The following is a 15475-nucleotide window of genomic DNA, read 5'->3' as shown; positions in this document are numbered from 1 at the left end:
CTATATAATTTTGAAAGTACATATCTTCTTGATTCTCATGACAATTTAAGAATATCTAGCCATGTTCATTCGTCCCTCCGCCCGTTTGTCGACATGATAACGATTGAACTAATAAAAATATCTACTTTAAATTTTGCACAGATACTTCTTATTGATATAGGTCTTTGGATATTGGTCCAGATCGGTTCATATAAGAAACTAGCTCCCATATGAAACGGTATTTCGATTTGAATTCTTAAGCCGCAATTGTTATCCGATTCTCGAGTACGGTCTAAATCGGTCTAAGTTGTAGTTATTGTTGTTTTATGTGGAGGTAGCGATACTCGTCAAACTCCATAGGCGAGCAAGTTGCAATATCATGGCCAGTGGTTATTTAAAGGCGCCAATCGGTCTTTAACCTGATATAGCTCCCATATTAACTGATTTGACGTCTGGAGCTCCTGGAAGCCGAAATGTTATCCGATTTGGCGGACCGGACAGGACCCTGTACTGTGTGGAGGTAGACCCCATACACTTGGGGTAAATTTTTTTAAATATGTTTCATTTATCGCCGATATTATCTAGATAGTGTTACATGTCAATTTGATGGGAAATGTCAAGAATTCAATTCTGACGAGAAATACCTAACAATTGCAAACAACATCGGATAACATTTCGGCTTCCAGGAGCTCAAAACGTCAACCATGAACATTTCACTAAGGAACAGGGGCAAACTTCTCACATATCAATAAGTGCAGTCCAATTCAAGTTTTAACTCAATTATAAGGGGCCTCCTTTTTATAGCCGGGTCCGAACGGCGTGCCAATTTGAAATCTCAGTGTGACACCTCTTTGGAGAGAAGTTTTACATGGTATAGTACCTAACAAATGTTGCCAGCATTAGGGAGGGAAAACCACCGCTGAAAATATTTTTCTCATGGTTTCGCCAGGATTCGAACCCAGGCTTTCAGCGTCATAGGCGGAAATGCTAACCTCTGCGCTACGGTGGCCTAACACGGCAGTGCTATCATCTCATATCAATGAGTGTTTTCCTGTTCAAGTTTTTTCTCTATGATAAGGGACCTCTTTTTAATAGTCCGAACGGCAAGTCGTTCAATGACACCTTTTCATAGGCAATTGTTCCCCAGTGTCGGTTCGCCCGTGACCACAAATGATCTCCTGGTCAGACTTAATCTGCTTATGGAAAAAAAACTTAACTGTGGAAATACCCATACTAACCATCTGCCATTCTCTACTAAGTAGAATCGCAAAAGACCATAACTTTTTAGAGCTCCCATGTAAACCGATTTCTCAGCTGGATTTTTGTATAAGAAATAACACAAGTAATAGAATATCTTCAAATTTTTCCAACTCCATAAACATTGTCTTTGTAAGCGTCTTTGCAAACGAATAAATTGTCGTCGTCGTAGACCTTTCCAGTGTTTATTCCGTTGGATTGTACATCTCTTAATATACCACACTTGGATAAACGGATGATCTTGTCTTTATATTCCTCAATAATGGTACTTGGTTTTTGAACGCGTTTGTAATATCTCGAAATATTGATCTGCAATCCCATAAATTATTGCCTATTCTAGTACTATATAGTGCAAATTACGATTAATCGTTTCTTGTTATCTGTTATCGCATGATATCGATAATTAACCAGTACAACTTTGTACTGATATTCTATCCAGAACATCAAACTTGCACTGGATGGGACTAAAATAAAACAGAGCATATACATATATACGGTTTAATTGTCAAAACTTAATGAAGCCTTAAAATCGGTTTATTTGACAGTTCTATAAAGGAAATCTGTCAAATAAGCCAATTTGAAATCTACTTAAAGTTTTGTGAATACCGGCTTGACTATTTTCACATTTTAAGTCGATCTAGCCATGCCCGTCCGTCTGTCGAAATCAGGATAATGGTAAAAAGTTGAAAGATATTCAATTGAAATTTTCCAGAGATACTTTTTATTTATCTAGCTCTTTTGGCAGGTTGGGGGCTATGGGGCCCGAGACCTGCCAACCCCCTTCCATATAAAGTGGTACTCCGGTTTGACTTTTTGAGCCCCTATATGCCTCAAAATTCATCCGATTTTGCTGAAATGTGGCACTAAATTTCTGTTTAGACTCTCTACTTCCGTGCCAAGTATGATCCTAATCGGTCCATAAAGTGATATCTAAAATCTATCCCCGGATCTGAGTTCTTGAGAAGTTCCTCAGTAGTTTGATAGATTGCGGTGGAAAACAAGCAAAAAGTGTATTAAGGACAAATTTTATATATCATCCACCATTGATCGGATTTGTCAAGTTCTTTGTCCGGTATCCTTTATACGCAAACAAATCATAACGGACAAGAATTGCTACGTTATTCATCGGAGCAAACTTGGGTTAGATGTTGGAGACCATGTCAGAAGTCATGACTCAAAATTTCAGTCAAATCAGACAAGAATATCGCCTTATAGAGGCTCAAGAAGTAAAATCGGGAGATCAGTTTATACAGGAGCAATATCACCTTATGGACCTTTTCAGACTATATTTGGAACGTATGTTTAAGGTCATGGAAGAAGTCGTTGTACAGAATTTCAGCCAAATCGAATACGAATTTCGCCCTCTAGAGGATCAAGAAGTATAATCCGGGCATCGGTTTGTATGAGAACCATATCAGTTTACGAACCGATTTAGACCATACTTGATAAGTCAAAACAAAACAGTTCATACAAAATTTCAGCCAAATCGGGCAAGAACTGCGCCCTCCAGAAGTCAAGATCTAAGATCGATTGATATGGCAGACCTATCGAAACATGAACCGATTTGGCCATACTTAGCGCAGTTGTTGCAAGTTAAAAAAGCACACTTCAAGCAAAATTTCAGCCACAACCGATAGGAATGGCGCCTTCTAGAGTCTCAAGAATTCAAGATTCGAGATCGGTTTTTTTGACAATATATCAGGTTATGAACTGATTTGAACCATTCTGTTATTGAAAGTCCAAACAAAGTATCTCAGCCAAATCGCTTATAAATTGCGCCCTCTAGAGGCTGAAAAGTCAAGATCAAAGATCGGTTTATATGGCAGCTAAATTAAAACATTGACCGATATGGCCCACTTACAATCCCAACCGACCTGCACTAATTGGAAGTATTTGTGCAAAATTTCATGCGCCTAGCTTTATTTCTTCAAAAGTTAATGTGCTTTCGACAGAGAGACAGATGGACATGGCTTAATTAACTTAGAATGTCAAGGCGATCGAAAATACTCATATATATATTGTTTGGTCTCACCTCAATATTTCGATGTGTTACAAACGGAAAGACAAAATTAATATACCCCCATCCTAGGCTGGAGGATACAAAAAGTGAACATGGTGTCTTGGCATAATGGGGGCGACGAGAACCACCCTTACCAGAGCACTGGAGAAATTCTAGATAACCGGCTCACAAACGTACCGATGAAGTATGAGGGGGACACTGTCACTATCAGACTCAGGGCGATGGAAAAATGGACAAAGGATAGTAACCGGTCATACCATTGCGGTACAATCGAGGCGACGATAGGAAACCTGAATGGAATGGAAGAGGTTTCGGATCGGACATCTGAGACGACACTTGAGGTAATGTGTGGGGCACTGCTACCAGCGGCACAGTCTTGGATTAACGAAACTGTGGCATTGCCATCTGGAAGTTCATGATACACGGATGGATTAAAGCTAGAGGATAGAGTAGGATTGATGGTCTACATTAGGGACATAAGGGAATGATCTGTTTGCATCTGCCTACCCCTAATACGGTCCAGGATCTTCACATATTTACTGAGTGTGAGGTGGCTATCAGCCAGGACTGTCTTGAAGTTCAAAAAAGCAGATTAACACCTTCCCTGAGGATGGTACGATACGCATCGTTTGGGCGTCAAGCAATGCCCGCACAGATCTTTGTTGAGGCTTTTTTTAATATCCTGTAAACCAATTCTGATACTTTGGTTTAGCCATTGCATGTTCACCATAAGCTTTTAATAAATAACCGAAATTTTGGTAGCTTTTTCATACTTTTTGCCTTTCAGCCCAATTACAGATATAGCAAAAAGAGGTTTGATAATGGCAATGCAAACGTCAACTGATGAACTTAAAGCCAAGCCAACCCTACACGCTCTTTTTAGAGGGATATAACTGTCATAAATTGAGAAAAAAAATAAAAATGCGTGAGGACGTCGGACAGTAAAATGACCATCAGGGCAATTACAACCAGGGCGGTAAGGTCAAGAATGGTCTTGGAGTGTAAGAAGGAGATTAACGCCTTCTCCGAGGATGGTACCAACCACTTTGTTTGGGTGATGGGCCATGGCGGAGTAAGGGGATATGAAAGATCGGACGATTTGACCGTGAAGGTCAGAGAACTGCCGTCAATACACTTGAATAATCCGAAGCCTTTCGGGACGACGCATTCCGATTTAAGGGCGTGGGCGACGAACACACATGTAACTCTGTGTAACGTGCAGCTAAACTCTCGGTTGGACTACGAAAATCCTATGGACAGATCCGGTACGTAAGAAGAGGAGGCTTTTACCCAAAGGAAGTTGGAAGGAAATCAATATAGATTTTGATATCATAATGAGACACACAGAACTACGAGCTGACTTCTGCAGAATTGGGGCAACAAGTGATTGCTTGTGTAGGGCATGTGGGGAAGATGATGAGATGTTGGAGCATTTCCTGTATTATTATTTGGCTTTCGCGGCTAACAGACACCGACACTTAGGTGGCTACACAATACCAGACATGAAACGACTAAGGGTCGTGATATGGAAAACAATTTGGGATTTCCTGACATAGATTTTTTAAAGGCTATTTTTCGCACACCGAGCCTATTACCGGCTGAGATGTATTTCCATGGCAACATGGGACACTATTGAGACATATCCGTCTAAAGCCTATTCAAAAATCCAAAAATAACTTAAAATGTCTGCATTTCCTTAAGGACAGGTTTAACTGGAATTAGAATTTGTGTCTCACACATCCCTTTATAAGCGAAATATACTTCAAAAGCTTATCCAAAAAACATAAAATTACTGTATTTCCTTAACTAATAGAACCAGAACTTGTTTCTTAATCACCCCAGAATATTGGCTTTCTTACTAAGAATATTTTATAAATCCTTTTTATTATTTTTAGTCTAATTTTTTTCTTAAATGGATAGACTTTATTCCCCGAGTGTATGCCATGTAAATGCATACAAAGATGACTCAAAGCAGTTTTTTAATTTTATTTTATTTTGGAAGATCAACTTTTCATTGCGATTGAGACAAAACTGAATAAATAGAACGACCATAATACAATAACACTTAAACAGCTTCGAAACGTAGCACAAAAGACACCATACCCGGCATTTCCTAGCCAACTGGCACGGCCAATAACAAATAAAATAATTCTTATAAAATTTAATTAAATAAATAAAAATACGCAAATAAAACAAAAGAAAATTTTATGCAATGCTTTTAATTGCTGGTATTTGTAGCAGTTTATTGTTGTTATTGACAACATGGCCCGCTGCGGGAGAAGAAACAATAAGTGTGACCACCTCCTTGGGAGCCATCAAAGGCAGTCAAATGGAAAGTCGTCTGGGTCATAAGTTTTGGGCATTTCGTGGTGTACGTTATGCGAAGGCACCCGAAGGTGAACTACGTTTCCAAAACCCCCAACCGGTTAAGGCCTGGAAACCCAAGGTGCTTGATGCCACCATAGAGGGACCCATGTGCCCCCAAGTAACAGTTAACAGAACTTGGCTTTCAGAAGATTGTCTGCGATTGAATGTCTATACAAAAAGCCTTAATGGAACACAAGGTTTAAAGCCCGTCATTGTCTATCTACATCCTGGAGGTTTTTATGCGGTGTCTGCCATAAGTGCTTATGCAGGTCCCGAAAATTTCATGGATCGTGATATAGTTTTGGTTGCAGTCAATTATCGCCTGGCATCGCTGGGCTTCTTGGCCACGGGCACTGAAGATGCTCCCGGTAATATGGGCCTTAAGGATCAAGTTATAGCATTGCGTTGGATAAAACATCACATAGAGAAATTTGGAGGTGACCCCAATTCGGTTACTTTGTGGGGTTATAGTGCTGGTAGTTTTAGTATTGGCTTACATATGATATCACCCATGTCCAGGGGTTTATTTCATAAAGCCATAATGCAAAGTGCCTCACCATTGGGACAATTTCGTTACGCCAACAATCAACTTGGTTTGGCTGAAAAACAGGCAAGACTGCTGAACTGTCCTGTAAAGCCGGTGAGAGAAATGGTGAAGTGTTTGAAAGCGGTAAGTGGTATAGAATATGTGAGAAACTTGAACTTTCCATTTAATTTCTCTTACTATTATGCTATTTTTTATTATTGAACATCATTTTTATAGAAACCCATGTTAGATTTCGTTGATACAGTCAATGCTATGTTTGAATATGAATGGAATCCGGTTCTCAATTGGGTACCAGTCGTTGAAACCAACTGTGGTCAGGAACGTTTCCTTGTCGAAGATCCCCTTAAGACAATGCTAAGAGGTGATGTACACAAGGTGCCATTGATAACAGGTGTAACACAATACGAATTTTATTATCTGGCCTTTTGTAAGTAGCTCTAGCAACTGAGTTCATATATAAATGACTTAGTCACAAATCTTCATATTATTTCAGCTACTTTGCGCAATGATACCCAACGTCAAAGATTTAATGATGATTTTGACAAATACAATCCCATTTACTTTTTATATGAACGCAATACTCCACGTTCTAAGCGCATTAGTCAGGCAATGCGTTCGTTCTATTTCCAAAATCGTAGCTTAGAATATCCTCAATCATTGACATCCTTTGGTGAACTTTACAGTGATGGTTTGATCACCTTCGAATATCATCGTTTCCTGCAAATGGTCTCTAAACATGTGCCGGTTCGCACCTATTTGTTTACATATAAGGGTCGTTATAGTCATTTCAGACATCCTGATACCAATGAAACCTATGGTGGGTTTAATGAAGATCTTCTTTCTTTCGACTATTAAATGATTTTCATATTTTTAGGTGCCATGCATCATGATGAACTTTTGTATTTGCTCAACCTTCCCCTATTGACGCCTATGTTTGGTGCTAGTGATCCGGAAAATCCAACCGTTGAACGTTTAACTCGCATGTGGTATGAGTTTGCAAAAAAAGGGTAAGTTAGAGCTAATGGTAAAATATAACCTACACAGGATTCAGCAATAGAAGGTAGCGTCACTTGAAGAATAGAAAGAAGAGGTCCCATGAAAAAAAAAAGATTGTCAATACAAATGGACACAAATAAGAGAAAACGTATGTTGGGAATAAACAACCATAATGACAAATACTTTTGCTGATTGCTTTCCGCAACTTTAGCGAATCCTCTAACCTATAAAGTATAATCCATAACTTATGCGACCTTCACACGTTGAGAAATATCTTACTGGTCTTTAAGCATGAAGTACATTAATATAAGGCCGTATATAGGTGCGCCACAGTAGGTTCGATTCTTGCCAGAGGCTTTGATCTATCGCTACTGTGGTATATATAGCTGCCACAGTAGCGATATATGATCTATCGCTACTGTGGCAGCTATATATAAGCGAGACCGTAAAGGATTGCCTAGTCTTACTTAGACCCTGTAGCCGAGTTTATAACGAGCTCGTATAACCAGTGCTAGATTCGTGGGTTAGATTCCCTTCCGAGTCTGTCGCTACTGTATTGGAAGAAGTAAGTTCGTAACGTACTGCCCCTATTCCCTAACCTAAAGGCCTAAACTGAATGAGCTCGTTGAGGAGCGTCGCGTTGAAAAATGCAACTCTGCAAACAATTGTTAAAACAAGTAAGAGCGTGCTGAGTTCGGCCGGGCCGAATCTTATATACCCTAATGAATAAGAACTGTTATGCTATTGGTGCTATATCAAGTTATAGTCCGATTCGGACTATAAATGAATTGATTGCTGAACATTGTAAAAGTCATTGTGTAATATTTCAGTCCATTCGGATAAGATTTGCGCCTTGTAGGGGCTCAAGAACCAAAATCGGGAGATCGGTTTATATGGGAGCTGCATCAAGCTATACATCTATTCAGACCATATTGGAAACGTATGTTGAAGGTCATGGGAGAAGCCGTTTTACTACATTTCTGCTAAATCGGATAAAAATTGCGCCCTCTACAGGCTAAAGAAGTCAAGATCCCAGATCGGTTTATATGGCAGTTATATCAGGTTATGTACCGATTTGCGCAATACTTAGCATAGTAAATCATAACAAAACACCTAATGCAAAATTTCAGCAAAATAGGATAAGAATTGCGTCCTCCAGCGGCTCAAGAAGTCAAGGTCCAAGATCGGTTTATATGGCAGCTATACCTGGTTATGAACCGATTTGAATCATAATTAGCACAGTTGCAAGTGATACCAGAAAACCACGTGCAAAATTTTAAGTCAAATCGGACGAGAATTGCGCCCTCCAAAAGCTAAAGAAGTCAAGATCCCAGATCGGTTTATATGGCAGCTATATGAGGTCATAAACCGATTTAAACCATACTTGGCACAGTTGTTGGAAGTGATACCATGCCACCACGTGTAAAATTTCAGTCAAATCGGACGAGACTTGCGCCCTCTAGAGGCTCAAGAAGTCAAAACCCTAGATCGGTTTATATGGGAGCTATATCATACCAACCGACCTACACTAATAAAACGAATTTGTGCAAAATTTCAAGCGTCTAGCTTTACTCCTTGAAAGTTAGCGTGCTTTCGACAGACGGACGAACATGGCTAGATCGACTTAAAATGACATGACGATATATACTTTATGGGGTCTTAGACGCATATTTCGAAGTGTTACAAACAAAATGACGAAATTAGTACACCCCCATCCTATGGTGGAGAGTATATAAAAAAAATCGCAAAAGCTAAAAAATTTTTAACTTTTACAATTCCGTATTTGCAACGCGACGTTTAAAATAAGCTCAACTCGCTTACTACGTTTTGGCCCTAGATGGAAAACTTACTACAGATTTTCGCAATATTGGATAAGAGGTCCGCAGACTTTTTAACAGAGCACGTCGTAAAAAAGCGGAAGAATATTTGGATGTGTATTACACACGGCTCAAGAAATACAATAAAATAACCAGAGTGGCAAAACGTGCCTCCTGGAAGCGTTTCTGCGAATAGGTCGATAGCGTTAACGATGCGGCTAAGTTCAAAAAGTTTCTCTCAATAACCCATGTCCAAACGGAAACGTTAGTAGACGACATGGGAGTGAGAATAGAGACAACGGAGGACATGTTGAGGGAGAGTGGAGCGTATAATAATGTGAAAAAAGTAACTTTTTGGCATTTTTTTCGTAAAAAAAAGGTAATTTTATTGTTTTGTCTCTATACAGAAAACTTGGCGCAGCACTGATTTGAAGGCCCACCAATGGGTCTCTGGACATTCTAGGGCCCTGAAATTTTGCATATAAACTGGATAACACCTCAGCTATATTTCATGAAGATATCTCTATCCGTTCCAAAATGGCAGACTTATTTCCACTTACTTTTTTCCCCATCCCACTGTGTGATGGGACACATAAGACTACGCGCTCATTTATGTAAAATCAGTGCGGCAAGTGAGAGCATGTGTATGACATGCGGGGATGATGATGAGACGTTGGAGCATTTCCTTTGTCATTGCCCGGCTTTCGCGCCTAACAGATACCGGCACTTAGCTGGGGACACTATACCAGATATGAACCAACTTAGGGGAATAGCATGGAAAACAAATAAGGATTAGATTTTCTTTTTCGAGGTTACTTTTTTAGTATTTATAACGCACATCAAGTCGATTACTGGCAAATGTGTATATCCATTGGGGCGGATTAATATCCGCTCGCTCTTTTCATCCTGACCTAACCTATCACAGATTTCTATATGTAAAGGTCCCATAATATATTTTTTTAGTTTTTTTTAAATCTTTTTAAAATGTTTTTTTTCTTTACAGTGATCCCAATAATCCCTCCGATGAATACTTGAAAAATCTTAGATGGCCTCTTTATGACCAAAGAAGGAAACAGTATCTGGAAATTGGAAACGATTTAACTATCAAAGCGAATGGTATCTATCCCGAACGAATGCAACTCTGGGATAATCTGTTTCCCATTCAAGAAATGATAAACAACAGCCTATAGGAAAACTGTATCCAAATAAAGACATTAAAAAAAGAACTTCTATTTTTGTAAATATATATGAGACTTTAAAAATTATTATTATAAAAATTTAAAGACAAAAAAAAAATCAAACATACTTTGATAAAAATTTATATATGAAGATTTAAAAACGGTTTGTTTGTTTACTTGTGCTATGCGTTTGGTACAGGCTCAAAATGACTGAACCGATTTTCTTGAAGTTTACACAGATCGCGTAGAATGGTCCGGATATTCGAAATAAAACCCAATGAAATAACCCCCAAAAAAAAAGTGAAAAAACTCCATACATTTTGAGACATATTGCGCTGTAAAATAAATCCATGTTTCATGATTTTGGAGACTTATTAAATTTTTGACCTTAAATAAAAAATAAGTCCCAATCCTTGGGACTTAATTTTTGCCTTTGGAATTATTTCACTTTTTTGGGGATTTTATTTTATTTTGCAGTTGGGACTTATTTCATTTTAATTTAGAACTTAGTTTATTAGGAACTATTTCATTGGGATTTATTTCATTGGAGGTTATTGTTTATAGCTATATCTCAGATAAGTGGGAATCGATTTGAGCCAAAATGTCTGGGGATCCGCCCCAGCCCGAAACCCTCTAAAGAGAAATATAGACTAATCATGACAATATGAGGACTAGACTGTGAGTAGACTGTGAATATTAGATTGAAATTTTTTTTTTTTTTAATATGGTTATTTCGAAACGATATTTGGCATGTATGTTGAAGGTCATAGAAGAAATCGATGTGCAAAATCTCAGCCAAATCCGATAAAAACTGGGCCCTCCAGGGGCTCAAGAAGTAAAATCTGGAGATCGTTTATACGAAAGCTTTATCAGGTTATGGACCGATCCAGACCATCCTTGCCACTAATGTTGGAGGTTATTGGAGAAGTCGTTGTGCAAAATTTGAGACAAATCAAAAAAGAATTGCGCTCTCTAGGGACTCAGGAAATATAATAGGGAGATCGGTTTATAAGGGAGCTATATATAAACATGGACCAATATGGCCCATTTACAATCCCAACCGACCTACACTAATAGGAACTTTTTCAAATTTCAAGCACCTGGCTATTCTTCTTTGAAAGTAGGCGTCATTTCGACAGACAAGCGGATGGACTTGGCTAGGTCGACTTAAAATGTTATGGCGATCAAAAATATATATACTTTATGGTATCTTAGAGCAATATTTCATTGTGTTACAAACAAAGTTAGTTGAACCCCATCCTATGGTGGAGGGTCCTAGTGGTGTTTTGTGCAGGCACCTGCCGTGTTGGATTAATCCTGCAGGGCTCTTGACCCCGGGTAAATGTAATGCGTCTACCAACGCCCCCATACATGACCGAAGCCAACATTAGTACCAATTCAATCCTACGTTGTGTGGACGTTATCGCCCCATTGGTTAAGAGTGGAGCACCATCTAAAACTTCTTCCGATCTATGGGTGACGGCACCCGGTCAATTACGTGCCCCTTTAGGTCTAAACCATAGCCACCACGTTGCTCCCAACTGGTACCTCACCATAGTCAGGCTGGAATTGAAGTTCCAGGTGCTCCTGACTTCCGTGGTGCCCGATTAAGGACTCTTGTTCGACTACATAGTTCAACTACTTCCAATTAAAATCCAAACCGTTCCAAACATACAGAACCATCAGAAATCAGGCGGCATAACACAAAATGACAAATGCACAAGGCTGAGCCAAAACAGGAATGCCACCGAAACATCCACACAAGACGGTATACATTCTGCTATTCACAAAGAATAGCAGCGACAACGTGTGAAAAACATCCAAACCAACAAGAACTTCCAGCCTCACACTCACACTACTAGCTCCGAAGACTTCAACATGGTACTGCAGCATTCAACTCATCGACTTTTTCGATGCAGTCTACTGACTCCTCATCCATCCTCCGTCTCATCCATCCAATCGTCCATCGCCTCCTTACCTTCCATCCCCCCGTTCTGCCAGTTTAATGGTTCTTGTTCGACTACATAGTTCAACTACTTCCAGTTGAACTCCAAACAGTTCCAAACATACAGAACCATCAGAAATCTGGCGGTATAACCCAAAATGACTCAGCACAAGGCTGAGCCAAAACAGGAATGCCACCGAAACATACACACAAGACGGTATATATTCTACTATTCACAAAGAATAGCAGCGACAACGTGTGAAAAACACCAGCTCCGAAGACTTCAACATGGTACAGCAGCCTTCAACTCGCCGACCTTTTCAATGCAGTCTACTGACTCCTCATCCATCCTCCGTCTCATCCATCCAATCGTCCATCGCCTCCTTACCTTCCATCCCCCCGTTCTGCCAGATTAATGGTTCTTGTTCGACTACATAGTTCAACTACTTCCAGTTGAACTCCAAACAGTTCCAAACATACAGAACCATCAGAAATCTGGAGGTATAACCCAAAATGACTCAGCACAAGGCTGAGCCAAAACAGGAATGCCACCGAAACATTCACACAAGACGGTATACATTCTGCTATTCACGAAGAATAGCAGCGACAACGCGTGAAAAACATCCAAACCAACAAGAACATCCACACCCACACGACCAGTTCCGATGGCTTCCACACGGTACAGCAGCCTTCAACTCACCGACCTTTTCGATGCAGTCTACTGACTCATTCATCCACTCCACTCCGTCTCATCGTCCTTCGCAATCTCATTGTCCTTCGCCTCCTTACCGTCGTTCATTCCATTCCAACTAATAAACAGCACTAATTTTTCATACATCATTTAAACACCACTGTCGTTCGTACCTAGGAGATAAATTATTAAGGAAAATCCCAAAACAACACAATACCTGGGTAGTAATCGTACCCCGTGAGGGATGGTGGAGGTTATAAAAATCAATTTGTGTTGGTTTGTGTGTAAGTTCCGTATAGACTCAACAAGTAAAAGCGTGCTAAGATAGTCCGGGCCGAATCTTGGGTGCCCCACTCCAACTGGTATTGATTGAGCTTTTTATGGGTTAAGAAGTCAAATCGGGGTATCGGTTGAACCGATATGGGCAGAAATCGTTGTGGGTATTGGAGGACACACTTCACGTAACAAATTTCAACGAAATCAGGCAAATCCCAATGCTTCTAGGAGCTCAAGAAGTCAAATCTGGAAATTGCCTTATATAGTGGCTATATATATTTATGAACCTTTCTGGGTGGGATTTGACGAAAGATGTGGAGGGCATAAGTGTACTTTACATACCAAGTTCCATCTAAATAAGATGAAAATTGAGGCTTCTAGGGGCTCAAGAAGTCAAACTCGAATCGGTTTATATGGGGCCTATATCAGTTAATAGACCGATTGTGATTATACTAGTCACGTGTGTTGGAAGTCATAATTAAAGTCTTTGTTAAAAATTTCAACCAAATCAGACAAAAATTGAGGCTTCTAGATGCTCAAGAAGTTAAATGCGAGGATCGGTTCATATGGGGGCTATATTAGTTTATTGACCGATTCAGACCATACTTGACATGAATGTTGGAAGTCATAACTCAAGATCTTGTGCCAAATTTCAGCCAAATCGGAGAAAAATTAAAAACTCGAGAGCACAAGAAGTCAAATCCGGAAATCGGTTTATATGGGGCTTTATCCAAATCTGAACCGATATGGCCCATTTGCAATCCCACCTACATAAACATAATGTATATCAAAGCAAAATTTCAAGCGGATATTTTCATTCGATCGAACGCTATTTCGACAGATGGACGGACCGACATGGCTAGATCGACTCAGAATGTCAAGACGATCAAGAATATATATATATATATATATATATATATATCAGATCAATATCTCGAGGCGTTACAAACCTATGGTGATGGGTATAAAAACAGCTAAACCGATTTTCTTGAAATTTTCACATAGGGTGTAGAATCAACTCCTGGTGAAAATAGGGCACTTAACTTTTCTATATCCAAAGGGGGAGGACCCTCCGCCTTATCCTAATTTTCAAAAACGCCAGATCTGGCAGATGGGTGGTGCGATTTAAGCGAAATTTCCTTTTTACTCTTTTAGTAAACAAAAAAAACAAAAATTTGGTATCTAAATTTGGGGTAGGGTATCTGGAGGACCACCCCGCCCCCAAAACCCGCAAAAGAGATATATAGACCAATCATGCCAACATGAGACTTACATGATAGGTATTTGAGAGAAGAAAACTGATGTGACATCCAATATTTAGCTTAAGTGTTTGGGGGGGCCGCTACGACCCCAAAACCCTCCCAAACGGGACGTATTTACCGACCATGGCAATATAAGGCCCAAAATAAATATATTTGGGAGCACAAATCTGTATCCACTCTCATGAACAAGTGCCTGTTGGGATGCCCCACCCACCACCACCACTAGTTGGACTTATTTACTGACCATGGCAATATTGTGCTCAAATTAAAAAAATTTTTGAAAGCATAACACGAGGTTTATATTTACTTTAAGAGCCAAGTGTCTATGTGGCGAAGCCATTCCCAAACTTCCCCCCGAACGGGACATATTTTTTGACCAAATGAAAGGTATTTGGGAGTAAAGCACGAACTCGATATCCACTACCGCGGCGAAATGTATCCATCTTAAAACAAGAATTATTTACTGACCATCATAATATACGACTCCAATTAAAATTATTTGAGAGTTAAAGAGGGCGCTGCGGAGCGGGCCCGGTTCGGCTAGTTTTCTTATATATAAAAACCCATTTGTGTTTGTTTGTTTGTCTGTTCCATATAGACTCAAAAAACGGCGGAACCGAGAATGATCCCGTGGTGAAAAAAGGGTACTACATTTTTGGCTTCTGAAGGTGGGGGGGGGGCGGGCTCTCCCCCTTACCTTAATTTTCAGAAACGCCAGATCTCGGTGATGGGTGATGCGATTTAAAAGAAATTTTGTGTGATCTCTTATAGTAACCTAAAAACAAAATTTTGGTATCCAAATTCCGGATGGGGTACCTAGGGGGACCGCCCCACTCTAAAACCCACCAAATATATATTTAGACCAATCACGATAATATGGGACTCAAATGAAAGGTATTTAGGATAAGAAAACGTATCTGATATCCAATTGTCGGACCAAGTGTTAGGAGAACCAAACCAACCCAAAGGTATTTACGAGTAGAATACGAGTAGATATACAAATGTGGGGCCAAGTTTCTGGGGGTGTAACCCTTCCGCAAAACTCCACCCAAACAGGACTTATTTACTGACCATGGCAATATGGGGCTTAGATAAAAGGTATTTGAGTGTAGAATACGAATCAGATATCCAAATGTGAGG

General features: G+C 39.7%; 1 protein-coding gene across 1 annotated transcript; it reads left to right on the top strand.

Moving 5' to 3' along the window:
* The first annotated feature begins 5321 nt into the window (after positions 1-5321).
* On the top strand, positions 5322-10229 carry LOC106089202 (carboxylic ester hydrolase). The gene is made up of 5 exons (XM_013254996.2): positions 5322-6293; positions 6387-6597; positions 6664-6987; positions 7045-7177; positions 9987-10229. The coding sequence occupies exons 1-5, from the start codon at positions 5469-5471 to the stop codon at positions 10171-10173; spliced, it is 1680 nt and encodes a 559-aa protein (XP_013110450.2). The 5' UTR covers positions 5322-5468; the 3' UTR covers positions 10174-10229.
* The last annotated feature ends 5246 nt before the right edge of the window (positions 10230-15475 follow it).

The sequence above is a fragment of the Stomoxys calcitrans genome, chromosome 2 (genome assembly GCF_963082655.1).
Source record: "Stomoxys calcitrans chromosome 2, idStoCalc2.1, whole genome shotgun sequence".
Taxonomy (NCBI): Eukaryota; Metazoa; Arthropoda; class Insecta; order Diptera; family Muscidae; genus Stomoxys; species Stomoxys calcitrans.
Note: the sequence above shows the minus strand (reverse complement) of the source record. Positions and strands in the feature narration are given on the sequence as shown.